Below are 26840 nucleotides of genomic sequence, written 5' to 3'. Positions count from 1 at the left end.
CTAGCTGTATTGTCCTCTCTGGGACCTATTTTGAAGTTTTACAATCCAGGTGCCAATCTGAAAACAACGAAAAAGTAACTTTGTTTTTAACTGCTCGCCTCACTTTGAGACCTGAAATTATTCAAACATGCATCTGCTCTCATGAATAATTTTGTTTCATGGTTACAAAGTGTTTTGTTTCTCATTCAACTCACTTTAGACAAAGGGGGTTATTTCTCCAGCTGTATGTATCTAACCCAAAAATAATGTATTACTTGGAGAAGTAAGGATAAGAAAGCACTCAAGCTGTTTTTTTTTGACATTTCCGAGATGAGAGTATGTTCACTATTCAAGTGGATGTGTTTGGTTCCTTATAGACAGAGCCAATGTATTTTATTTTAGTATTCTGAGATATGACTTTTCCTTGGCATGTCCTTTTACAGCAAATCAAATTGGTTTTCATGGGCATTACCAAATTTTAAGCAGAGAGGATTCAAATGTAATGTTCGGAGTGGAATCCATTTCTTGAGAACATCTGTTACTCTAAGAAGAATAAAATATCTGGGCATTTACAGCTATACAAATAAACAAATGCCCAACATAAAAACAAAGCAAACTACAATAGCTGAACAATGGTAGCAAATTGCTAGTAGGGACTCATTTAATGACCTGAAGTGTCAAATATCAAAACCCTCAGAATAAATTATTTGCTTTCAAGTCAGTGTAAAAATCAACAATAATAATTAGAAAAACTATAAACAATAAATGGAGATAATTTGAACAACTGACAAGAATATGGAACATAGCAAGTACAGTAAATGCTGGTGTTTGTGGTAATTATTCATTTCTAATAATGGTCATAGTCCTACAGAGTGGTTTATGTGACAAGGCAGGGATTCTGGTCTATCGATGTCCCCAGCACTGTATAAACTGATAGTGGTGAAGTAAGGTAAATCTATCCAGACCCTGTTGGATTCAGCCTAGCTCTTCACCCAGGCTATGAAGATCATCTCTTGGCCTGAACTATTCATGTGAAGCTCCCTTCATTATTTGCATACTTGGCTTCTTCACACCTAACTGTGGATACCCTATTTGCAGCTTGGCTCAATGTCATGGGATTAGGCTGTAAATTGCACGTTACTCTGCTTTATTCACATGGACCAGATTAAGCTGCCTATGAATCTATCAAGAAGATAAATTGCATCTGTTTTGTTCTATTGGTGTTTCTGTTCTAAATAATTTTATTTATGTTCATCCTATTTGTTGGGGGTTTAGGTGTTTCTTTGAGGTTTGAGATCATAATTTATTCTAACTGCTCTTACCCCTTCATTTTGAGTTATACGCCCCACATTCTTCATTTCCATGATACTCCTCTAAAAATAAGAGTGGTCTATGTCCACAGATTGGAATCTCAAATTCCAATTTAATCTTTTCTTCTTGTATTTATTCTATTATTCCCAAAACAGGAAATAGAGAATTGTTTAAGAAAGTCAAATATTAACCATGAGATGCTCTTACAGTTTTATAAACAAAATTATATAATTCAGTGCCTTGAAAAATAACACATATAACAATAAAGATGAAGGCTAAAAAAAATCAGAAAAAAAATGAATGAAAAACTACTTCTGAAGACAAAAATAATTTTAATTAACTCTCCTTCCTACTCTGATTTCCTCTTAAAAGCAGAGAACTGGGTTGTGATATACACATGTGCTTGGTCTTTTTGTTGTTCTTATTTTCTCCTATGTCACTCTTTCGATTTATTCTTTAGTGGTTTCTCCAAAACTTCACTTTACATGTTTTGATTTTTATTTGTGAATTTTTTTTTTATATTCTGCACCCATACTTTACTGATTACAGGGGTGCAACTCTATTCCTTCAAACTGAAACCAAAAAGTTAAACATTTTTAGAAAGCTCTATTTAACTCATTTTAAATCATATTTGAGAAAAGATGTATGCTTGCTTATATAAATATAAAACATTGATAAATTATTGTATTTGTGCATGCCCAAGATAAGCCTTGAAATTGAAAAAAAAAAATCAACAACCAAAGAGTACCATGAGATCTGGGAGCAGGGAAATCTGGGAGATCTGGGAACCATCATCTGTGGTTCGGTGAGTAATGAAACTAACTGCCGTACCATTGGCAATCCAGAATGCATTCAGCCTCTACTTGAGTTTATGTGTATCTTATATTTTTATTGATAAGCTGTCATTGATTTCTTTCCAGCTAGAGCCATAGTTACATGTGTGCAATTTTCAGGAACATTATCACCCAACAAACCTCTGGAGATAGTGAAACTAGCTTGTGTGTTAGAATGCAATGGAGTCATATTTCATATTGTAATCAATACAGTTGGGTTAACATCTACGAGCTTAATATGTGAGTCTGAGTTCAGATTGCCAGGCCAGACCAGATGTATTAGAGAGTTCATGTCATGCCCTGGGAGATAGACACACAGAAAGCCAAGTACTGCATTGAGATTCATTCATTTATATGATAAATTCACCTTTCAGAGTTTCTTTTGATCAAACAAAATATTGTTTCAGGGAACACAAAGTAACAAAGCTGACATTTTAATATTCTATATCCATTTTTGAAATGACAAAAAGGATATACTTTGGAGCTGCATCATGAGTGGAGCAAATGTACAGAGATCTCTGAATAACAGGAGCTGTTTGACATTAAGCAGTGTTATTGTGCTTATTTAATTAATATCACCACAAAGAAAACAGCCCACAGGATATGTCAGTCACGCAGTAATGAGACTTTAGCAATGATAGACCAGAGCTATGCAGTTTTTGGAAAAAATTTTATGCAGAGAATGGAACATTTGAGTTTTTTTCCCAATGATTTATCTGTTGTTTATTATAATTATTTTAGAGTAGGAAATATAAAATAGAACACTTCATTCAAACAGGAAGCAGGGGAGATGTCAGATATATTTTGGGAAGAGGACTAGCAGCAGCCGCAGTGACAGGCTGAGCACATGGAAAGTGGAGAGAGGAATTGCGGACGGTGGTTGGTGAGGATGCTGTCTTGGAGACGTACCCTATTCTGGGACGTCTGTGTGTGTTCATTCACTCAGTCCTTAAAAAAACACTTGAAGTAAGGTATTATTATTATTTTTTTCCACTGCAAAATCATTTTTATTGCTATCCCACCAACTGCACAATCTGCTCCTGACATTAAGCTCCTTTTTCCTTTGCAATTCCGTCTTTCTTAAGTGGGCCCATGAATGCTTTCTTCTCCTCCACCATCTGGAATCAGCCATGGCCAAACTAGTTCCTTGTTCCTTGGCAAGGAACAAGTTCAGGATTGAGATAAAGCACGGAGAAGTTTGAAGCCAGGGTGGTGTTGAACTTAAGGTCAATTGAAGTAAGGTATTATTGACCTATTTTCACAAATGGGGGAACTGAGGCTCAGAGAAATATGTTTAGTGAGTTAAAAAACAGAGATTTAAATCCTGATCTGATTCCAAAACCTGATGTTCACACTGAGCATTTCAGCATCTCTGCTACGTCTTTGGTATGCCTGGTAATATTTTCCTAATAGCTGGACAAGATGTGTTGCTGCTGTAAACAGGCTTTTAACAATGTGGTGGTCAGGTGTGGGGAGGGGAAGCGGTGTATGGTTTCAGGATTAGTACTCAGTCTTTTAATGAGCCTGTGCTTCTGGACTGTGAACTTCGCAAGTGTTTTTCAGTTGTTGTTTTTTTTCTTCTCCCCTCCTTCAGAGAGACAAAATGTGTAGAGTGGGCCACAGTTGGTATTCCCCTTCCTCAGTGTCCCTTGAGCTCTGCTAATACCCCAGCAGAATAGACTCTAGCTAGCTAACCTGTTTGAGAGTTTCCCTGAGGGCAGGCCTTGTTCTAAAGAACAGAGTACTCAGGGTGGCTCAGTCAGGAGAAGTATCTGATGCTTGATCTCCACTCAGGTCTTGATCTCGGGGTGGTGAGTTCAGGCCCCACCTTGGGCTCCACGCTGGGAATGAAGCCTACTTAAAAACAAACAAAACAAAACAAAACAAAACAAACCAGTGTCCTCTGGCATGAGAAGCGTGAGAAGATTTTTCTCTGATACGTACTGTAAGAACCTCATTGAGCTCCTGGAAATAAATCTCACAAAATTGTGGGGGTCCCCTAAGACTGGTGCCACTGAGTTTTAACTCTTAGAGTTGTCCGCCCTAAGCCTGTAACAATTACAGTTCAGAGTTACCTACCACAGCACTGGTTCCCAAGGTGGTTTCTGCAAGGGAGTCTGGTCCTGTGAGCTGTAACTTTCTGTATTGACCTTTTTGTTGCTCTGGTCTCAGGAACAGGGCACACCCTCTGTGTCCTCTTCTGTCTTAGAAGCATTTTTGTTTCTCAGTCTGTTCAGCTTTTTGCATGTCATTACGCTGGAGTGGTAACTTCCAAGCTCCTTACATGTAGAACTGAATAGTAGTATTTTGATGACCCAAAATGGAAAGATGGTATTCTAGGCAGAGACAAAACAGGAGTAAATAGAGAAAGAAAGCCAAAATGTATATTTAAGAAAAATGAATACAAAAATTGAATGAGGCATATAATTCCCCAATGGGCTTTTTATGTCACACTCAAAAGGTTGGAGAGGGTTTGAGGGCTTAAAGTTAGGTTACCAGTTTTTATTTTTGCTTTGTGTCAGTGAGAAGTCATTGTAAGTTTCTATCAAGGAAGGAAACAGGTAAAAGAGGATGTTTAGGAAATTTTTATTTGGCCCTGATATATATGGAAGATGGATCAGAAGAGAAAGGATGGCCAGTTGCAAGCCTTTTATGGTGGTCAGGAAATGGCGTTACAATAAATGACTGTGTACGGCTATATAAGACAATGGATGGATAAGTGAAAAAATTTGCACAGTGGCGGATATTGTGTATGAAATTCAAAATTGGACAGAATTAGGGAAATTAAGAAGAAAGTTCCTTAGGCCAAATAAGGAATACAGTTTTAGACATGGTACGCTCTATTTCCCATGCTTTGTCTCTGTCTCACTGCGCTTGGTCGGCAGGCCATTGGAAATGCACTAGCTGGCAAGGAACAAGTTCCGGATTGAGATAGAGCACGGAGAAGTTTGAAGCCAGGGGAAGGATGGGGAGACATCTCATAGAGAAAGACAAGTCAGAAAACATGAAGGATAAGACTTTGGGCAGAGTTAAGGGAAGCAACAAAGAAAGAGAACCAACATTTATGCCACTAAGAGAGGCAATAGTCATAGCGTTGAAGATGTCAAGAAAGGAGGGTTTCAAAAGAGAGGTCACCAGACTTGAATGCCGGTGTTGTCTCACACAGTGTTTAAGATGAGTACATTGCAAAGGCTGATTTGCATGGGGAGGATGGTGCAGAGGGAATAAAACATTGTTTGTACAAGATTAATCAAGAAAGAAAGGAGAGAAGGAACACAGCAGCTAAAGAATACAGCTATGTCACAGACTATTTTCAAGGTCTGGGAGATAGGGTATGTTTATAAAGCAATATAGTATTATGCTATATTTCACTATATTATATATTAAATTTAGTATTTTCTTATTCCCTCCCTTTTGGTATCTATGATTACCTCCGTAATATCAGAATTAAGGCTGTGTACTTGAGTTTTTTCCTTTTTTTTCCTTCCACAATTTTGGCTTACCAGCTATCTGTGAACTTTATTGGCTATTCCATAAAAAAACTGTTCTTGGATGTTGTTTTTAATTAATTCACCATTATTCTGTCTTCTAGGTCTTTAATGTGTGCTTTTATTGTTATTAATTCTCCCCTCTATTTTTCTTAGTTTTATGTTGTTATTTTTGCCTAGCTTCTAGAGTTGAATACTGAGTTCATTTATTTTTATTTCTTATTTTATAATAAAAGCATTGAAGAATACAAAGTTTTGTTTTAAGTACAGAACGCTGTATGCAACATTCTCATTACCTTTTATTTCTAAATGGCCCTAATTGCAGTTTTGACTTGACTTTTTGAAGAAAGTTATTGTTTAATTTCTAAGTGGTTGCATTTGTGTTTATGACTTTATTTCTAGTTACACTAGAAACTGTCATCAGAAAATGTGATAAAACAAGGTCATCTTGTTTTATCTTAATTAAGAATTTATTTACGATTCATTTTTTTAAGTTTGTATTTAAATTCTAGTTAGTTAACATACAGTGTAATATTAGTTTCAGGTGTGTAATATAGTGGTTCAGCACTTTCATACAACCCTCGGAGCTCATCACAAGTACACTCCTTAATCCCCATCATCTATTTCACCCATCCCCCTGCCTACCACCCCTCTGGTAACCATCAGTTTGTATGGAAAGAGCCCAAATGTCCATCAATAGATGAATGGATAAAGAAGACGTGGTATATATACAAAATGGAATATTACTCAGCCATCAGAAAGAATGAACTCTGGCCATTTGCAACGACATGGATGGAGCTAGAGAGTATTATGCTAAGTGAAATAAGTCAGTCAGAGAAAGACAAATACCATATGATTTCACTCATATGTGGAATTTAAGAAACAAAACAAGTGAGCAAAGGGAAAAGAAGAGAGAAGGACAAACCAAGAGACTCTTAACTATAGAGAACAAACTGATGATTCATTTTTAAATGCATGTTCTCTGAGCTCTAGAATTTATCATTTTTCTAACATTTCTTTTTCTTGTCGTTGCTTGCTTTGTTGCCTGTAAAAGCATATGCAAGTTACATTTTCATTGAAACATGAGGGCTTGGGATCAGATTATTATAATTTTTTTATATGTATTTTTTTGGCTTACATTGCATGTGCTTTTAAGCATAATAGTTGTATCCAGTTTTATAACTTGATTTACTCACATTTTTGTAGATTTCTCAGATGCTTCAGTAGTCAGGGTGACATCTTCTATGGTTCCCTCTCCGAACTTCTCAAGTTTGCTTTAATTTGCAGCAGACTGGATTACATATTCAAACAAAAGTTTCCAATAAAGTATATTTTAGAATGTTACGTTTTCTCAGTGATGATATATCTAACAAAATTTTCCTCGAGTCCTCAAATGTGAAAGAAAACTGCAGGTTTTTAATTATGTGATCAGAAGAGTTTCTCCTAAAAAATATACTTCCTTTTATTTTGCATGGGTGTTGTGGTGGAAATGTTTGAGACTATCCTCATTTTTATTTTTTACTGGGTAAGCTTTTTAAGTCTTGTTTGATTTGTATTGGGATTTCTTTTATCTTGTACCTCCTTCCCAAAATGTTTATGTTTTATCAGTGTCCCTTGCATTAATTTCCCTTCCAATCTCTTTACATAGAAGTCTCTTGAGCAGAGAAATGTTTTCCTTCCTCATTCCTTTGATTGTATTTTAGCATAACAATTGTTTTGGTTTCTCCTGTAGATACGTTAGTTATCTATAATTTTGTCAAACTCTTTGCCTTCTATCGTCTTCTATATTTTCTAGCATTGTTTCCCTCTCTGTATTTTTTTTCCTCGATGATTTGAGAAATTTTATAAGTTGGTCTCTATGTCAATAATTTGATTTTGTGCAAACTGTCCCTTTATTTCCGTGTTTCCTATATGGATTTTCAGTTGGTGTTTCATTCTTAGCTCTACTTCTCTGTTTCTTATCCACTTTTTTTTTTCTTTTTTGGTACGCAGAATTTTTAAAAGTCCAATGGTCCTACAAGGTTATTTGGAAAACAACATCCCCCCAATAGACCACCCCTATTTTCCGATGATCAAAGGTGACTACATTCAATGATTTCACTGTTCCTTGATATGTCTTACTTTGTATTTCTAAATAACGTGCTTACATTTAATTTCTACTTCCTATTTTTCTGCTATGTCAGTTTATTGACTTCCTGCTATGAGATGTGAGGAATTATCTCCTTTATACTTGTCTTCTGCCACTGACACTCCCTGTTTTACAATCTGTCCAATATAGACGCATCATAGCATATATGCAAGTTTTGTGCCATCCATATGCCTCGAGTCCTTTTGCTTTCCTGGAAAAATTTTTTGTTGTCCCTGTAGCTAATAATCATCATTTAAAAATTGTTTGGCTGCTTAGTGTTTGGGGTTTTTTTTGTTTTTTTGTGGGGTTTTTTGGTGTGTGTTGCTTTTTATATACTAAAGACCAATTCACTCCCAAACTTTTCTCCAGAGGACATCTGGTTAGCTATATTTAAGTTCCTAGAGACGTCCCTCCAGCTTCTGTAATTTAGACTGGCATCTAAGTGTACAGCATAACTTGCATCCTAGAATCTTCCTTTACCATAATTCTGGGGATTTTCTTCACTCCTCTTTTGCATTGCATCTCCTGTTTTCTGTAATTCACCTGCCCCTCCATCATTTATTATCTTGTTTGGGTATAGCACATCAACCTATAGCTTCTTTTTTTTTTTTAAGATTTTATTTATTTGAGAGAGAGAGTGAGAGAGAGCACACGCACAAGCCGGGGGAGGGGCAGAAGGAGAGGGAGAAGTAGAAGCAGATTCCCTGCTGAGCAGGGAGCCAGACATGGGCTCCATCCCAAGACCCTGAAATTATGACCTGAGCCTAAAGCAGACACTCAACCGACTGAGCCACCCAGGCACCCCCAACCCATAGCTTCTTGAGGCTGAAAATGGAAGTATGTGTTTTAGAGAATTTGAGTATATAAAAATATCTTCATTTGACATTATGCTTAAACAACATGTTGCCAAAGTCTAGGTTGGAAATCATTTTACTTTAGAATTTGAAGGCACTGCTTCATTTTTCCTTGGCTCTCAGGCCATTCTGATCCCTTGTAACTTTTTCTCTTTTCTTTCTTTTTTTTTTTTCATCTCCAAAATCTTTTAAGATTTCCTATTTGTCCTCATTATTCTGAAACTCAACAGGATATACCTTAATATGTGTATGTTTTATTTATTGTGCTGGGAACTCAGTGGGACCTTTTAATCTAGGATTTCACATCATTTCCTTCTGGGAAAATGTTTTGTTTGTTAATCCCAACTCCCCATTTTCTTTTCCTGGAATTCTTATTTAGATCTTGGGCCTCCCGAGCTGATCCTTTAATTCTCTCCTGATTTCTTTCTCTGTCTTTTTGATCACTTTCTTGGAGATTACTTCAACCTTCTAATTCTTCTAATGGCTTCCATTTTGAAACCATAATTCAGAATTATAATTAATTCTGTTATCTATAATCATCATTAATTACAAGTAATTATTAATTGTAATTAATGTAAGTATATTTTTATAATAATTATTATAATTGCTGTAGAAGAGTTCTTTTGTGCTTTCTGAATATTCCTTTATTTACAGAAACAACCTCTTGTTTTGGGCATGCATTTAAAAAAAGATCACTGAAGCTATTAATTTTTCAATGGTTTTCTTTCCAGGCATAGCCTCTATTTACTCAAATTGTTTTTTTTTTTCCTATTTGTTTGATTTAATGTCTATTTTGCATGGTAGAAAATTTTTCATGCCCAGTGATCCTTGGATTGCACTCATAATTAAGGGCACATCAGAAAGCTGATTGAAAACTCTCTGCACGTGGATGTGTTTGTTGATGGTGGACATCACTGGGGAAATCACCTAGTGTCAGAGTGTTTAGGTCTTTTCTTTTAGGCTGATGGATCTAAAAGTCTCCCAAAGATGAACCTTTTAGTCCTCTGCTTGGAGGACATAAGCTAGGCTGGCAGTACTCTGTGAGCCGGGTAGGGGAAGGGGACTGGAAAACTCATGAATTCAATGTTCCTGCTTTCCCTTACCATGACAACTTTTAAGGTGGCACCCGATCCACTGTGCCAGGTGTCTTGCATTCAAGAGACCCTATGTTGCACCTTCTCCAGAGAGAAAATCTCTAGTCTCCTGCCAGGTTGGGGGAAAGAAAGTAGCCCAGCTTCACAAACATCAAATATTTGATCACATGATTTTAGTGTTGAATTCTAATCCCTTCTACGTTGGTTCTTCATGTGCATAAATATTGCTTTATTCATATTTATATTCTTAGTACCCACCCTATTGATTATACTGTCATTGCAATTCATATTTTTGAATAAATAAATAAATTATTACTTTATAAATTGAGGAAACCCTTAGCTAGATATGGCCAGTTAGAAATGTTTCTTTTTTGATGTCATTGAGCTCCTTTTCTTGTATTGTTGCCTTAATTCAGATCTATTGTTTGTCACTTCTGTATCAGAATAAGCACGTACATCTTCATATCACGTGGGCTTTTCCTACAGGTTTCAGACGGTTCAGTTCTCATGTCTGCTGTTGTTCCGAATTCATGTTCTGAACAAGTCTTTACATTGTATTTCATGAGCTGGAGTTACCATTTCATCCTATTTACTGCAGCACAAATACAGCAATTCTGGAAAACATTAAAGTGTGTCTCTGTGAGTCATATTCCCCCCCAATGCCATCCACAGTTTCCTATTCTGCCATTCAAGTTCTCTTTCATTTCTGTTCTTTTCCGCTTGGTCACTTTGCTCATGCTGAGTCCAAGTGAGCTCTTTCTTAATCTCTCTCAGTCTTCCCGTTCTGTACTGCACTCTGTGGGAAGAGCCTTTTGCCTCTAGGTTTGGGGCTGAAAGGCAACATCAGGTTCTCTCCATTTCTCAGAAGTCATTTATTTTTATAGTGTATCTCGGCTGTGATAGCTCTATTCCTCTCCGGCTGCAGGAGCCTTTTTTGTTGGCGTTTGGCAGTCTCAAGTCTATTTCTATGAAGGTAGAATATAGAAAGAGTCCTGCAATCCCTAAGAATTCAATATGGAATTGGGATTTTTTTTCTAAACTGCTGTCTTCTGTTTTTAATTCAAATGAAGTATCCTATTTTGCATATATTCATTTGGGATTATGTTATATACACCTTGCAGGCAGGAAGAATACCTTCTAAACTGATAAAATAAACTTTATGATGCTCTTCTTTGGAATAAAATAGCTAGAAGAATCTTAGTTGGAGATGACGCTTTCCTGGAATGATTCTGAGGAGACAGGAATGAGTAGGACAAAGCATAGTCGAACCATGAAAGAAATGTTTATCTATCCCAAGGTCTTTGCTTTGGTCTGGTGTGAACAAATCCTTTAAATTATCACCAAATTATTTAGAACCTTCTTTCTCAATCTGGTTTAGACTCACCTTTTCTTTTCCATTTCCAGTAAACGGCCTGCCTTGGTCTCATTCACTCAGCTCCTGTTCTTGTCTAGGGCCTTTCCTGTCTAGGTGCCATGCTCCTTCCACCCAGACTGTTATTTCAAATGCGTTAGACCTACCCCCGTCTCCTATCTCCTCTGCTTCCTATTCTGGATGTTCGTTCAATTTTAGTTTTTGTTTGTTTGTTTGTTTTTTCAACCGTCTGTCATGTGTCGTGCATTGCCCTGGGAGGTAAAACTGTGGAGGTAATAAAATACTGTGATTGAGTGTGTGGCTTCAGGCCTTCATCATTTAATACTGTAACGCGTGGTCAGTTACCTCTCACTCTGTGACTCCTTAAACAAAATGGGATACCTAACTCAGCATCGTTTAAACATTTACTGCTAATTGCTTAGGATGGTTCTGGCACACAGTGTGCCTTCAGTCAGTGTTAGCTGTCATTGTCACCATCATCACCATCACTTTTTTTTAAGATTTATTTATTTTAGAGAGAAAGACAGAGCATGAGTGGGAGGGGCAGAGGGAGAGGAAGAGAGAGAATCTTAAGCAGGCTCCATGCCCAGCGAGGAGCCCGACATAGGACTCAATCCCATGACCCTGAGATCATGACCCGAGCCGAAATTAAGAGTCAGACGCTTAACCGACTGAGCCACCCAGGTGCCCTGTCATCATTGTCACTTTTATGTTTCGTTTGCTGAGCAATATAAAGTGGCTTACCACTGAAAATATTCATTTCACACCCTTTTGTCTATCTTTTCATGTTCTGAAGGCATTTGCTTCCTAACTTTCCATGGATGGAGTCAAATGTACATTGACTGATACGGGCCAAGGTTGAAATGGAGAAGTGTTTTGCACTGAGTATCTATTATGTTGTTCAAGATATCACAAATGGTTTATAATGAATTATCTTAGTTTCTGCATGTATTAATAATCAGCTTAGGGTAGGAAAAAGAAGAAATGTAAATAATTAAAAGGAATATTCTACAAGTTTACAGAATTGCCTGTAGAGAGTTTTAGCCTGAGCCGACTTTCATATTATTTACTTCTACTTATTATTAACAATGAAGGATCTGCTTAATTGAATTTAGTCATCATAAAGACCTGGCATAATGTATTTAATGTAGCTATTTACATATGACACATAAGTCATATTTTAAGATTTTGCTGACTTCTAAATTAACATTATGAATGCTTTTAAATAATATTCAGAAAAGAGCTGACATACCAAATCATCTTGAGAAGTTAAAATAGTCATTTATAGTAAACATTCAAATGAATTAATCCTACATGAAAAGAAACCTAAGGAAATTATTTGAAACTAATTTTGATTATCTAGAGTATAATAAACATGGTAATACAGTTGTAGCTCAGTGGTTTATAATTAAAAATAACTAGTCTTCATAGAATTCATATTAAAACTTTTATCGCAAGTTCAAAATTAAGAAAAAAAAGTTATTCAACACTATTGCTACAAATGCCGCACATACACACTGTGTTGGGGTGAAACTCTATTATTATAGTGTTGGTGCGTCTTGTTCATCCAAAGTGTTGTGGGTGTGACTTCCTACACTCTTCCCTGAAACCACCCGTCCCACCACACACACCCCAACATGCACACTTAAAGATGCTACCCTCTCCAAGCTCAGAGCCAAGGGCAGAAGGACTCATCTGGGTGGTTTTCTCTGCATAGCGAGGGTGAAAGATGGTCATCTCGTGTGGCAATTACCAGGAATTGACATTAAGAGCTGAGGTTGTGGGAAAATAAAAGCAAGAAATAGCAGATCTGGATGAAATCCAAAGATGGTGGCTTTTTGCTTGTTGCTTCTGACGTAATTCTTGGACAGCAGCTATATTTAATTATAGGTAGAGTGTGGGGGCCTTCTTCCCAATGTTGCCTCTCAGTCCTAAATTGAAATGTATGTGGAGTTTCCTCCTGTATTTTATATTTTCTGTTCACAAAACACCTTCACAGATATTAACTTGTTAGATCTTTCCAATATCCCTGTGAGGTATGTGTCAGAGTGCATAATTTCCCCAAATTAGCTTCTCTAGGGGTATAGATGAAAGAATCTAGACACCACACAGCTTGAAGAAAGAATAGGTTTACTACTCACATCTGCCTACTGCCTAAAGCCATGCCTACTCAAAACACTAACTAGTGAGTAATGATAATCACAGATGTGTTTATCATTCATTCTATTTATTAATCAGGTTATGTATTTATCAAACATTGACTTTTTATTAAATCCTAGGTCTTAAAAAAGGTAACGGGAGGTCAAAAATAATCTGTCCCTGAGATTACTATACTCTCAGTCTAGTTGGGAAATGGACACATGAACAAATAATCACAATAAAATGCCAAAGAGTTATGATAAAATACATAATGAAATACAGGGGAGAACATACCTACCTGCCTGGTATTGGGCAGATCAGAGAAGACTTCACAGAAAAGCTGAATTTTCTCTCATGAGGGCAACTAGGGACTCTCACTTTTCAAATCCTATCCTCATGAAATTTGTTTCTTTGGATGTCACTGACCATTTCCTCACTCCTTAAATTATCTGTTTGGTTTCATGGGCCATATTCTTCCTTAGTTTCCATCTGGCCATGTTTTCTCATCCTCCTTTGCTGAGTCTGCTCCTTAAAATTTGCTCTTTCCAGGACCCCATTTGTGCCATCTTTCCTTCACACTATCCCTGTTTCTGTGGATGAGAATAAATATTCATAGTCTCAATTGCCTTGAATATGACTGTGCCTTTGAAATCTTCACCTCCTGCAAACCTGACTCATAAATACAGCCCAAGCGTTCATCTGAGTTGTGAGTTTCTTGGCTTGGAAGCCTCACTGGGACTTTGAGCTCATAGACAACCAAGTCATGATCTACATTTTAAAACCAGTCATTCCCTTGTGTGCCTTTATTCAATGAAAGAAGCTATCACCTGTTCACTTGTTCTTTTGTTCCTTCTTCCTTCATTCAACAAATATTTATTAATACCTACTGGGGGTTAGTCACCACAGTTGGCTCTGGGATACAACAGTAGAACAAAAGACCTGGTTCTTACTCTTCTGAGGAAAATAAATTTTAAATTGGTGCTTAGCAAAGTATGGTTTACTAATTACATCTGTCAGAATCACAGGAAGAAGGGCTTTTAAAAATCTCAACCCGAGGTTCCTTCCCAGACTTGTTGAATTGTAATATTTAAGAACTGGGTTCCAGGGATCTATATTTTAAGTCAACTGCTTAAGTAATTCTGAGGAACATAACCTAACCTTTATAAAACCACTTATTTAAAAAAAAAAAAGAAAGGAAATCAAACAAATAAATACGTAATTACGCACTGTGAAGTGCCACTGAAGGAGGCTACAAGGTGCTGTGTGAGTGTCTAACAGGGACTAGGCAGGGTTGATGCAATGGTCAGCCATTTCTGAAAGTCAGATAAGGCAAGGGCAAGGCCCTGTAGCTGGTGGTTGATCAGACATGAGGGGTGGAAGTCAGTGAATGCTAAGAATGACTCTCAAATCCGAAGACTGGATGTCATTGTTTGGGTCCTCTCTTTCTTTCTATTTTCTTTAATATATCTCAGATCCGTCCCCTCTTCTTGATCATCACTGCTCCTAACAGAATTCACAGGCTCTTGTCTTGCCTGGAATTACAACATCCCTAACTCGAATTCTTGCTTCTGTATCACTCTCTTCCCTCATCTGTCACCACAGTGATCTCCCATATATATATTATATATATATATATATATATATATATACATATATAAAATATATATATATATAATCTCCACATATTTGCTTAAAATCCTTTAATCACTCTCTGGCCTGGAGAGTAAAGTCTGAAAACCTGGTGCTGCTTGCAGAGGCCTTCCTGACCACTGCATGGTCAGATTCCTGTTGCCCTCACCTTTCATCTGGAATTCTCCAGCAACATCAGTGTGAATGGCCTGTCTGGAGTCCTGAACTCTGTCAGTCTTCTCACCACTCTGCAGCCCATGGATTCTTCTAAATAACGAAACTCACCACCCCTGTCCTTGTCGTAATCCTTCAGAGGATCCTCTTGACCACCTGTAAGATAGCATCCAAACTCCTCTCAGTGGCTCATAATGTCCTTCATGATCTCATATGTCACATATTCCATAACCTTACCTCCTTACCTCTTGCCACTCCATCCCATGCTTTAATCTACATGTCTGGTATTCTTTATACCTTTAGTTTCTCCGGTTTGCCATGGCTTCTTGCCCTTGGGTCTTAATGTCCCCTCCCTTTCTTCTTCCCTCCCTCCCTTCTTCCTCTTTCCTTTTTTCCTTCCTTCTTCCTCTTTCATTCTTTCCTTCCTTCTTTCCTTCCTTCCTTTTTTGCCTGGTGCCCTCTTACAATCCTCTCTCCTGAATTATCTCCCACACCCATCAGGCTGCTGTTTACACATCGGTGAAGCCTGGGCTGGGTGGCCCTGCTGAATGCTTCTCTAGCAGCACCATTTCCTCACTCCTCTCTAGGAGTCTTTGCCTATCTCTGTCCCCACCTACACTGTCTCTGGGGCTCAGGAACCATGTCTTGGTCACTGATGAATCCCCACACTGAATCCTATGTCTTGAACAGAGTGGGTATGCAACATCTTTTTTATACGCTGAATAATACTAAGCGTTACTACTTCCCGAATGTATTAAGTTAAATAGTTTGCATATTTTTAAAAGAACAGCTTTATTGAGATAATCCACATTTGCCCATAAAATTCACCCTTTTAGGGTGTAATTCAGTATTATTCAGTATATTCGTAGAGTTGTGTATCCATCTCCACCATCTAATTTTAGGCCATTGCCCAAGAAATCCTGTACCCTTGAGCGTTCACTATGTTCCCTTCTCCCCGTAGGCCCTGGCAGTCACCAATCTATTGTCTGTTAATGGGTTTGCCTGTTCTGGACATGTCATATAAAATAAAATCACACGATATGTGGTCTTTGTGACTAACTTTTCTCACTTCACGTATTTTCAAGGTTCGTCTATTTTAGAGCATATATTAGGACTTTATTTTTTATTTTTAATACTTGATTCCTTTTATTTATTTTTAATATTTGATTGTATAGATATAACCAATTTGTTTATCCATTCATTAGTTAATGGGCATTTGGGTTGTTTCTGCTGTTTGGCTATTATAAATAATCCTACTATGAACATTGATATACAGATTTTTGTGTGAATGTATGTCTTCGGTTTTCTTGGATTGGAATTATTTAGAGGTAGAAACTGCTAGGTTATATGGCAACTCTATGTTTAACTTTTGAGGAACTGCCAAACTATTTCCCAAAATAACTGCACCATTTTACCTCCCCACCAGCAACGTAAAGAGTTTTAATTTTTCACATCTTCAGTAACACTTGATATTGTCTATATTTTTTTATTATAACTATCCTAGTGGATCTTGTGTTTTTATTTGTATTTCTCTGATGACTAATGATGTTGGACACTTTTCATATTGGCCATTCTTACATCTTCTTTGGACAAATGACTCTTCAATTCTTTAACTCATTTTTATTTGGATTATTTGTCTTTTAACTTTAATTCTAAGAGTTTTTAATGTATATATAATATATATATATAAATATATGGGTGATGGGTATTAAGGAGGGTACTTGTGATAAGCACTGGGTGTTATATGTAAGTGATGAATTACTAATTTCTACTCCTGAAACCAATATTACACTATAGGCTAACTAACTAGAATTTAAATAAAAACTTGATAAAACCAAAAATATTCAATAAATACTCAAATGCCTTCAAAAAATAAATAAAATTTAAATGTCACCTCATCTCTAACATATATATATGTGTGTGTGTGTGTATTATAGGTATATTTTATTTTTTTATTTTTATTTTTTTATTTTTTTTTATTATATTATGTTAGTCACCATACAGTACATCCCTGGTTTCCGATGTAAAGTTCGATGATTCATTAGTTGCGTATAACACCCAGTGCACCATGCAATACGTGCCCTCCTTACTACCCATCACCGGTCTATCCCATTCCCCCACCCCCCTCCCCTCTGAGGCCCTCAGTTTGTTTCTCATAGTCCATAGTCTCTTGTGCTTCATTCCCCCTTCTGATTACCCCCCCCCCTTTCTTTATCCCTTTCTTCCCCTACCGATCTTCCTAGTTCTTATGTTCCATAGATGAGAGAAATCATACGGTAATTGTCTTTCTCTGTTTGACTTATTTCACTTAGCATTATCTCCTCCAGTGCCGTCCATGTTGCAGCAAATGTTGAGAATTCGTTCTTTCTGATAGCTGAGTAATATTCCATTGTATATATGGACCACAACTTCTTAATCCAGTCATCTGTTGAAGGGCATCTCAGTTCCTTCCATGATTTGGCTCTTGTGGACAATGCTGCTATGAACATTGGGGTGCATATGGCCCTTCTCTTCACTACGTCTGTATCTTTGGGGTAAATACCCAGTAGTGCAATGGCTGGGTCATAGGGTAGCTCAATTTTTAACTTTTTAAGGGACCTCCACACTGTTTTCCAGAGTGGCTGTACCAACTTGCATTCCCACCAACAATGTAGGAGGGATCCCCTTTCTCCACATCTTCTCCAACAATTGTTGTTTCTTGCCTTGTCAATTTTTGCCATTCTAACTGGCATAAGGTGGTATCTCAGTGTGGTTTTGATTTGAATTTCCCTGATGGCTAATGATTTTGAACATTTTTTCATGTATATTATATATATATATTCTAGATACAAATTCCTTATTAGATACATGATTTGGAAATGATTTGGCCCACTGTGGGTTGTCTTTTCACTCTCCTAATGGCATCTGTTGAATCACAAAAGGACTTAATATTAATGAAGTCTAATTCATCTATTTTTATTTTGTTTCTTACATTTTTGGTGTCATGTCTTGTCCCAGTACCATTTGTTGAAAAGACTATTTTGTCTTCATTGAATTTGCTTGGGATCCTTGTCAAAAATCAATTAACCATACATGTGAGAGGTTACTTCTGGGCTCTTAATTTTATTTCATTGATTTGTCTATCTTTATGCCAGCATCATGCTGTCTTGATTGCTATAGCTTTGTAGTGAGTTTTAAAATGAGAAGTGGGGAAAAATAAAACAAGACAAAATCAGAGAGGGAGACAAACCATAAGAGACTCTTAATCATAGGAAACAAACTGAGGGTTGCTGTAGGGGAGGGGGGTGAGGGGATGGGATAACTGGGTGACAGATATTACAGAGGGCATGTGATATAATGAGCACCAGATATTATATAAGACTGATGAATCACTGACCTCTACCTTTGAAACTAATAATACACTATATGTTAAGTAATTGAATTTTAAAAAAGAATATAAACAACAACAACAAAAATAATAAGAAATAAAATCAAAAGTGTGAATTCTCCAACTTTGTTTTTCACTCTCAAGATTGTTTTGTCTATTCTGGGTCCCTGATATTTCCATGTGGATTTTAGAAGCAGCTTGTTCATTTCTGCAAAGAAGCCAGGTGGGATTTTGATAAGGATTATGTTGAATCTGTCAATTAACTTAGGGAGTGTTTCCATCTTAGCAATATGCATTTTTTTATCCATGAACATGGGGTTTCTTTTTACTTATTTAGATCTTTCATTTTTTAAAATGGTATTTAGTAGGTTTTAGTGAAAGAAAATCTTGCACTTCACTTGTTAGGTTTATTCTTAAGTATTTAACTCTTTTGATGCTAAAATTTTCTTAACTTTATTTTAAACTGTCCTTCTAAATAGGAGAAATCTGCATTTTTAAAGGTTATGAGATACGTAATATTAGATAAGGTCAGGGCTTCAGTATGGGGATCATCTCACATACATATATTAGACTTTCAGAAACACTAAAAGTACTTTGAATAGGAGTAGAAAGCTGTGCATAACCCAAAGGAAAGGATGAATATTAAGGAAGAAATATTTATTTATATATGAATATATATACTAATATACTGAGAAACTTTATTTTGAGTTGCATTATCAAATTAACTGTGCAACGTGTATTCACTCATATGTGAATCATGATTCACAAAACACACCAAATTTTGACTTTTTATTATTATTTTTTTAACTAGGCTCCATGCCTAGCATGGAGCCAAATGTGGGGCTCAAACTCACGATCCTGACATCAAGACCTGAACTGAGATCAAGAGTTGGACACTTAACTGACTAAGCCACTCAGGGGCCCCCAAATTTTGATATTTTAAATACTTAATGCTAATTAGTGCACTTGTTATGTCTATTGATTATGTCGACATTAATGAGTAAAGCTTTTTCAAAACACTCAATTTCACTGGAAATGTTTGCATATACAAACATTATATTGTTGTATTGTATATTGTTGTATACATGTCATTATATTGTTGTGGAAAAATAATCAGACCAGTGAGAAACCAAGTGACACTCGGAGAAGTGGGAGAAGTAGGCTTTATTTTATGCCGGAGGACCCAGACAAGATTGCACTAGAAATTCTGGGCCCTGGGCAGTGGGGTTACAGAGCTTTTATAGGGAAGTGCAGGGGGTCAGGTTCCAAGGGCTGTGCTGACTACTGGTAGGTGGGTTTAATTTGGTGGTGGGGGCGTAGCTTTAGGCAGGAACAGTGGTTAGGGCAGCAGTTAGGGCAGTGCAGGAAGCTCGTAGCAGGGAGCCTGTCTACAGAAGCAGAAATGGCTGGTTATTTCTTGCTCCCAGCAGAGCTTCTGGTTATCTCTTGTTATTGCTAGTAACTTTCCATCTTCTGGGGTCTGCCAGCCTGGGCCTGCTCTGGGTAATTTTTTTCTTCAATATAAGTCAGATGAAGGTTGGGGTTTTGAATATTGGGGTGGCAAACTAGTCACCAAAATGATTATCGATACTGTGATTTATAGAGCAAAATGAAAAGAGATGATTATGATTAGCTACCAGTTACCTGTTAGTATTTAAAATGTTTCCTCATGTAGGGTAATCCCATCAGTGAAGATACCACTTAATATGTGGAGAAAATATTATAACCGAGGTATTACATTGAGTAAGAATTTTGTAAAGAACACTGAAAATTATTAATTATAATGGGGCCTTGAATTGGGAAGTATTCTTGTAGTCTTTTTTTCAAGAGCTACTAAAACTATACAGAAGAAATTGTTCTATAAAAATAATGTCTACTTAAAGAATTTATGAGGAATTACTCTAGGTTGATTGGTCTGGAAAGATTAAAGATTAAAAAGTAGAAGCACACTCAGAAAGTTTTGTTTTTGTGGCTGTTGGTGTATTTGTCTGCAGTAATAATAGGATTTGACAGCAGAAACCAGTTGATGGCTCACATGCTATGAGATGCACTGGATTGGAGCCTACAGAATGAATCACTGTTGGTGAACATTATCAAGTCAGGAATGGGCTATGGTTTTGTCCCTGGAAGGTCTGTCTAAATAACTATCATCCATTTGTTAGATTATATATTTTAGAAAGAAATCCTAATATCAGAATAATGTCAAAGACAAGGAAGACAAATTTTAAAAATGCATGGATACTCATATGAAAGATGGTATAATTTGTTGCTGTCGCTGGACAAAAGGGCTGAATGATCCTTGTTTATACCTTATAGCACCGTTGTGAAAATTAGGTTGTTTAATTAATCTCAAGTAGTATTGTTTTTAATCACTATTTAGCAACATATGCAAAACAAATAATTTGACTCAAATATTAACATATTTACAAGATCCTCATTTAAGTATTTGCTATTTGTTCTTCCCTGGGGTAGATACTAGTCGGTTCCCAGACTTCAACTATGGCATCAAAACACAGTGCAGTTATATATAAATAGATTCCTTGACGAAAATGGAGTCATGTGTATTTGTCATGTTACAAAAATATACTTAATATTTTCTCCATTATATTAAAAAAGTCTTTATTTTTATTTATGAAAAACATTTTCCCATTAGTTCAGTACGTAGAAAACTGACCAAGGAAAATTTAATATTTAACTTATAATGATAACTATCTACCCTATGTAATGAGGCTTATCTGGTATAGGTATATTTCTTTGTTAACAAAGAAATTTCCTTCTGGAAAATGAAATGTATTGAGAATTAAAGAATTACACATGCGGTTAGAAAGCTGACCTTTAAAGTCGCTAACAATCTTGAAGTTTAATGTTTCTGAGATATTTGGCTGCCTTTTCTTTTTTTTTTTTTTTACAGTAACATCATAAATCTATAGAAACCCCAAACAAAATGCAATTTTGGTTTTACATTAATTAGCTTTGAAACATAACCTTCGCAAAAGTATTTTATTATCTTTTAAGAGTCCATTCGGGTATAAAATCAATACTTCAGCCGCTCAGTGGAGCATTTCATTTTTCTCAATATTTTCGAGAGAAGCCTCTATATGCTTCCAATTTAACTTTCTTTTCTTTCCTAATGGAATTCTATACATACATAAAATAACTTTCCTAAATTGTTAAAACCTAATACAAAATTAGCAGGGATGTGATAGATTGCTATACCTTTGTGCCAAAAAGGGTAAGAGCTAATAGTTTTGAGTGCCCTTCTGACACATGAAATACCACCTTTTTTCTCAAGGGAGGATATTTGAAATTAAACAGGCATGAATTTTGTACTCCACCTTGGGGAGATTTGATAGTCCTCTGCAGGTATTAAGCTTGGGGACCATAGTTCTCTATCCTCAATCGTTCACCCCACATTCAAGAAAGGAAAACATCCTTAAGTGATCGATCTATTCATGACAACAGTTTCAGTTGCATAGTTCCCCAAAGGGAGGCAACCTTCAAGTAATGAAAGCATATTGCCTACACGAGCCACTCTGGGGCGTGTTTTTGGTAAATGACAGCTGTCACTGCCTTCTGAGTAGATTCTCAATAGAATACTCCACTGGTGGTGGTCACAGGATGGGTGGAGAAGCTTATTTTGAGTTGTATTTGGTTTTCTATTGCTGGGTAACAAAGAACTCAACATTTAACATCCTAAAACAAGAAAACATTTATCATCTTACACAGTTTCTGTAGATCAGAAATTCAGAAGCAGCTTATTAGCTGGCGGGGGGGTTCTGGCTCAGGGGTTCTCATGAGGTTGCCGTGAAGGTGTCACTGGGGGCTGCAGTCACCTGAAGATTGGAATGCAGCCAGAAAATTCACTCTTTAGGTGCTTCCTTCACATGCATGATAAGTTGGTGATGGTTGTTGGCAGGTGGCCTGGGTTCCTCTCCATTGGGCTGCTTGAGCATTCTCATGAAACTGTTCTTCTTCTGGAGTGACTGATCTAAGAGAGAGCAAGGCAGAAGCCAAAATATTTTTAATGACCTCGTCTCAGAAATCACATGTAATCGTTTCTAGTATGCACTGTTGTTTACATAAATCGACCCTATTCACAGTTGGAGAGGACTACCTGGGTTCACAAATGCTGGGATGTGAGATTATTGGGAGCCATTTTGGAGCCAGACTACCACAGAATATGGTAATTCTTCTTTTGGGTTGTGAATAGAGCTGGTCTTGGGGAAAATAAGTTGTATATTGTTTTGTTCTGTTTTCTAACCATTCTTTGGGCTCCCATTTCTGTGCTTCTTTGAACCACCTTCTATTACCAGTTCCCAGTACTTTCAAGTTGACCCCTTCTTCCTCAGCACTGTGCTGTGGTATCCCTCCTGTTGTTGAAAAACAGAATTCAGATGAGTAAATTTGAAGGTCTAATTAGCTTATTAAATGATTCATGAATTGGGTAGCATCTCATCTAGCAAGTAGAGGTGTGTTCCAAGGAGTTGTGCAAAATGGAAGGTTTTTATAAGAGGGTGGGGCAAGGAAATTATAAGCAAAAGAAAGGATTATTCCAGGCAAAGTCACCCTCCCTTAGAGAGGAGAGCAGGAGGTCTTGTCATGCAGATTCCCTCACCTTCCTTTGGGGAATGGAGAAGGCCCAAGTGGTAGACTCATTGACATCCATCAGAAAATTCCTGACTGACCCGGTTAAGAGTACATCACTGGGGAAGGTTGAAACTGCAGTTAGATTCAGGTATTAAGCCGAAGTTTACTGACTTGGGGCTTTACCCTAAGTGATGCCACTTTGGGCCTTTGGTTTTCTTTTTAACACTGTCCTTCTTTTCTTGCAAATTCAGCAAAGATTTGAGGGCAAATTGTGTGTCAGTCACTGTTCATATCAGTGAACAAAATCATTCTCTCTCTCTCTCTCTCTTTTTTAAAATTCTATTTATTTATTTGAGAGAGAGAGAGATAGCAAGAGAGATTTGGAGCAAAGAGGGGGAGTGGGGAGAGGGAAAAGCAGACTCCACGCTGAGCAGGGCATCCTATGTGGGACTTGATCCCAGGACCCTGGGATCATGACCTGAGCTAAAGGCAGATGCTTAGCCGACTGAGCCACCCAGGCACCCCAAAATCACTCTTTTTATAGTAGCTGCTTTTCATAATAAGTTGTCTCCTATGATCCATGATTTCTAGTTTGTCCTATTAGCATTCTGCTAGAATTACTGTGTTTCTAATAAGGTAAATGCAATATTGTGATTTATAAGAGAAATATATGGTCTTCGACCTTATTCATGGCACAAAGCACCTAAAACCTTTGGAATTTTTTGTAATAAGAACAATAAAAGTGTCTTTTTTTTAAAAGATTTTATTTATTTATTGGACAGAGAGAGACACAGTGAGAGAGGGAACACCAGCAGGGGGCGTGGGAGAGGGAGAAGCAGGCTTTCTGCTGAGCAGGGAGCCCGATGTGAGGCTCGATCCCAGGACCCTGGGATCATGACCTGAGCCAAAGGCAGACGTTTAATGACTGAGCCACCCAGGCACCCCATAAGGTGTCTTTTATTATGTTAATAAGATGACTTTTGGAAACCCTCTAGATAACCTAAGTATGGGGACTTGTTGCCCAAGGTACCAACCATGTGATTAGAGGATTGGAACTTTTAGTCCCACTCCAGACTTCTGGGAAGGGAGAGGGGCTAAAGGTTGGATTAATGCCAGTGGCCACTGATTTAATTAATCATGCCTATGTGATGAAGCCTCCATAAAGTCCCAAAAGGTGGGGGTTCAGAGAGCTTAAGAGTTCGTGAACAGGTAGAGATTTGGGAGGCGGTGGCGTAATCAGAAAGCATGGAAGCTCTGTGCCCTTCCCACATACCTCGTCCTATACATCTTTTCCTTTTTATCATAAACTGGTAATCCAGTAAGTAAAGTGTTTCTCTGAATTCTGTGAGCTGCTCTAGCAAATTAGTTGAACCCAAGGCAAGTGTTGTTGGAACCTTCAGTCTATAGGTTCGTCAGAAGCACACGTGAGACATGGACTTGGCAATTGACATCTGAGGTGGGAGGGGGACAGTCTTGCAGCCTGAGCTTTAACTTGTGGGATCTGATGCTATATCCAGGTAGGTAGTGTCAGAATTGAGGTAACTTATAAGACACCCAGCTGCTATTCGACATTGCTTGGTGGTATGGGAAACGTCCTCTTCCCTACCCCATAAATGTTGGAACTGGGTCTAGAACCTTTAGTAAACAATCAAGGTAAGAGGTCATTGATTGGCAGAATCCCCTTAAAATAATATTTTTATTTTAGTAGAGGTACTCTGTGATTTAATCCAGAGTAAGGTGGAACTTTAAGGCTCTGAAGCAGATACTAAGCACACTGGGGGGGGGGGGGGGGGACTTTCTCATTTGTACCAATTTCACCGCTTTAAACCACTTGTAAGACTACTTTTGTTCAGTGGAAAACATTACCACCAAGCTATCTCATTCAGCGTGGTCTCTTGCACGGTACGGAAACGCAAGATCGGGGAAAAAGGTATATTCCATAGTTAAACAAAGGCAAAAACATTAATACAGTTATCACCACGGGTACATGATAATTATCAGCGATTAGTTCGTTTTACCATTTCCTATGAAAATTGACACAGTGCGATTTGAATTTCCACAGATATGGTGAAGAGCTTTGCATCACTGTTTTATGTAGATATTTATATCCTAAGCCACTGTTTCAGGGATTCTGGCATTTATATCTGTGATTAACTCTAAAACATATCTCCGTGGGGCTTTTTTTTTTTTTTTTTTGAGTTTCAAAACTGTTCAGGCCAATAAGTCTTTCTACAAATGACAGATTGGTCAACATTGAGGAGGTAAATGGAAACTAATGACACTCATGAAGTTGACGATAGGAATGATTTATTGGACCCGATCATTTAACACTTTCATCGAGAAGTCAATACTGGGGAAAGAAAACCGGGCTGTTATTACGGTAAACTGTATTTGCACTGTCAGCATTCAGTGATTTATTACAAACCTGTGGCTAGGATTAGGATATTATAAATGGGGGAAAATGGAAGGCTCATTAATTTTTTATCCCCACAGGTGGAAGACATGCAGTGGGCTAATAGAGAACACACCCACCCGGCGTCCGTCTGCAGCCTGCCCTGTAAGCCCGGGGAGAGGAAGAAAACGGTGAAAGGAGTCCCTTGCTGCTGGCACTGTGAGCGCTGTGAAGGTTACAACTACCAGGTGGATGAGCTCTCCTGTGAACTTTGCCCTCTGGATCAGAGACCCAACATCAACCGCACAGGCTGTCAGCTTATCCCCATCATCAAACTGGAATGGCATTCCCCCTGGGCTGTGGTGCCTGTGTTCATTGCAATATTGGGAATCGTCGCCACCACCTTTGTGATCGTGACCTTTGTCCGCTATAATGACACTCCTATTGTAAGGGCTTCTGGACGAGAACTCAGTTATGTGCTCCTAACAGGGATTTTCCTCTGTTACTCAATCACCTTTTTAATGATTGCCGCACCAGATACTATCATATGTTCCTTCCGCCGGATCTTTCTAGGACTTGGCATGTGTTTCAGCTATGCAGCCCTTCTTACCAAAACAAACAGAATCCACCGAATATTTGAGCAGGGGAAGAAATCAGTCACAGCACCCAAGTTTATTAGTCCAGCATCCCAGCTGGTGATCACTTTCAGCCTCATCTCCGTCCAGCTTCTAGGAGTGTGCGTCTGGTTTGCTGTGGACCCCCCCCACATCATCATTGACTATGGAGAACAGCGGACTCTAGACCCAGAGAACGCCAGGGGAGTGCTCAAGTGTGACATTTCTGATCTCTCGCTCATTTGTTCACTGGGGTACAGTATCCTCCTGATGGTCACTTGTACTGTTTATGCCATTAAAACGAGAGGTGTCCCAGAGACTTTCAACGAAGCCAAACCTATCGGATTTACCATGTATACCACCTGCATCATTTGGTTAGCTTTCATTCCCATCTTTTTTGGTACAGCACAGTCAGCAGAAAAGGTAAGCACAAGAAATGCGTACACCAACCCTTCCCTGGATTTAACTTCTTTCCTTAGGATGCTTCCCTGCCTTTCTTTTCAGTTCACTTATAGTCTCTCAAGATGATTCAGTCTGTATTCTTCTTTACAATATATATATATATCTATATATATATACACATATATATATATAGATATATATATAGATAGATAGATAGATATAGATATATATTCCTTCAAGGTCACTTAACTTTGAATATTTGTTGACTAAGGTTGACTTTCATGAGGAATGCTTTAATGTGTCCTCCTTAGCAAGGTTGAAAATGGACAGATCTCACATTACTTTCTGGGTCGCTCTTCCCAGGTCTGTTATCTACGAAGATAACTGTTCCTTTGCTAGTGTTCAATTAAAAGAGGATGGGAGAAAAGGCAGATATGATTCATAAGGGTGAACTATCCCAGAGATATCCCATTGCAT

General features: G+C 37.7%; 1 protein-coding gene across 2 annotated transcripts in view; it reads left to right on the top strand.

Moving 5' to 3' along the window:
* The window catches only part of GRM8 (glutamate metabotropic receptor 8), a 713246-nt gene that overhangs the window by 613497 nt on the left and 72909 nt on the right, over window positions 1–26840 (top strand). For both annotated transcript variants that reach the window (XM_044389552.3, XM_044389555.3), the window contains one exon: window positions 25449–26384. In XM_044389552.3, coding sequence (XP_044245487.1) covers window positions 25449–26384 — 936 coding nt within the window. The remainder of the gene's footprint in view (window positions 1–25448; window positions 26385–26840) is intronic.

Source organism: Ursus arctos, unplaced genomic scaffold (assembly GCF_023065955.2).
Source record: "Ursus arctos isolate Adak ecotype North America unplaced genomic scaffold, UrsArc2.0 scaffold_3, whole genome shotgun sequence".
In the NCBI taxonomy this organism is placed as follows: Eukaryota; Metazoa; Chordata; class Mammalia; order Carnivora; family Ursidae; genus Ursus; species Ursus arctos.
Note: the sequence above shows the minus strand (reverse complement) of the source record. Positions and strands in the feature narration are given on the sequence as shown.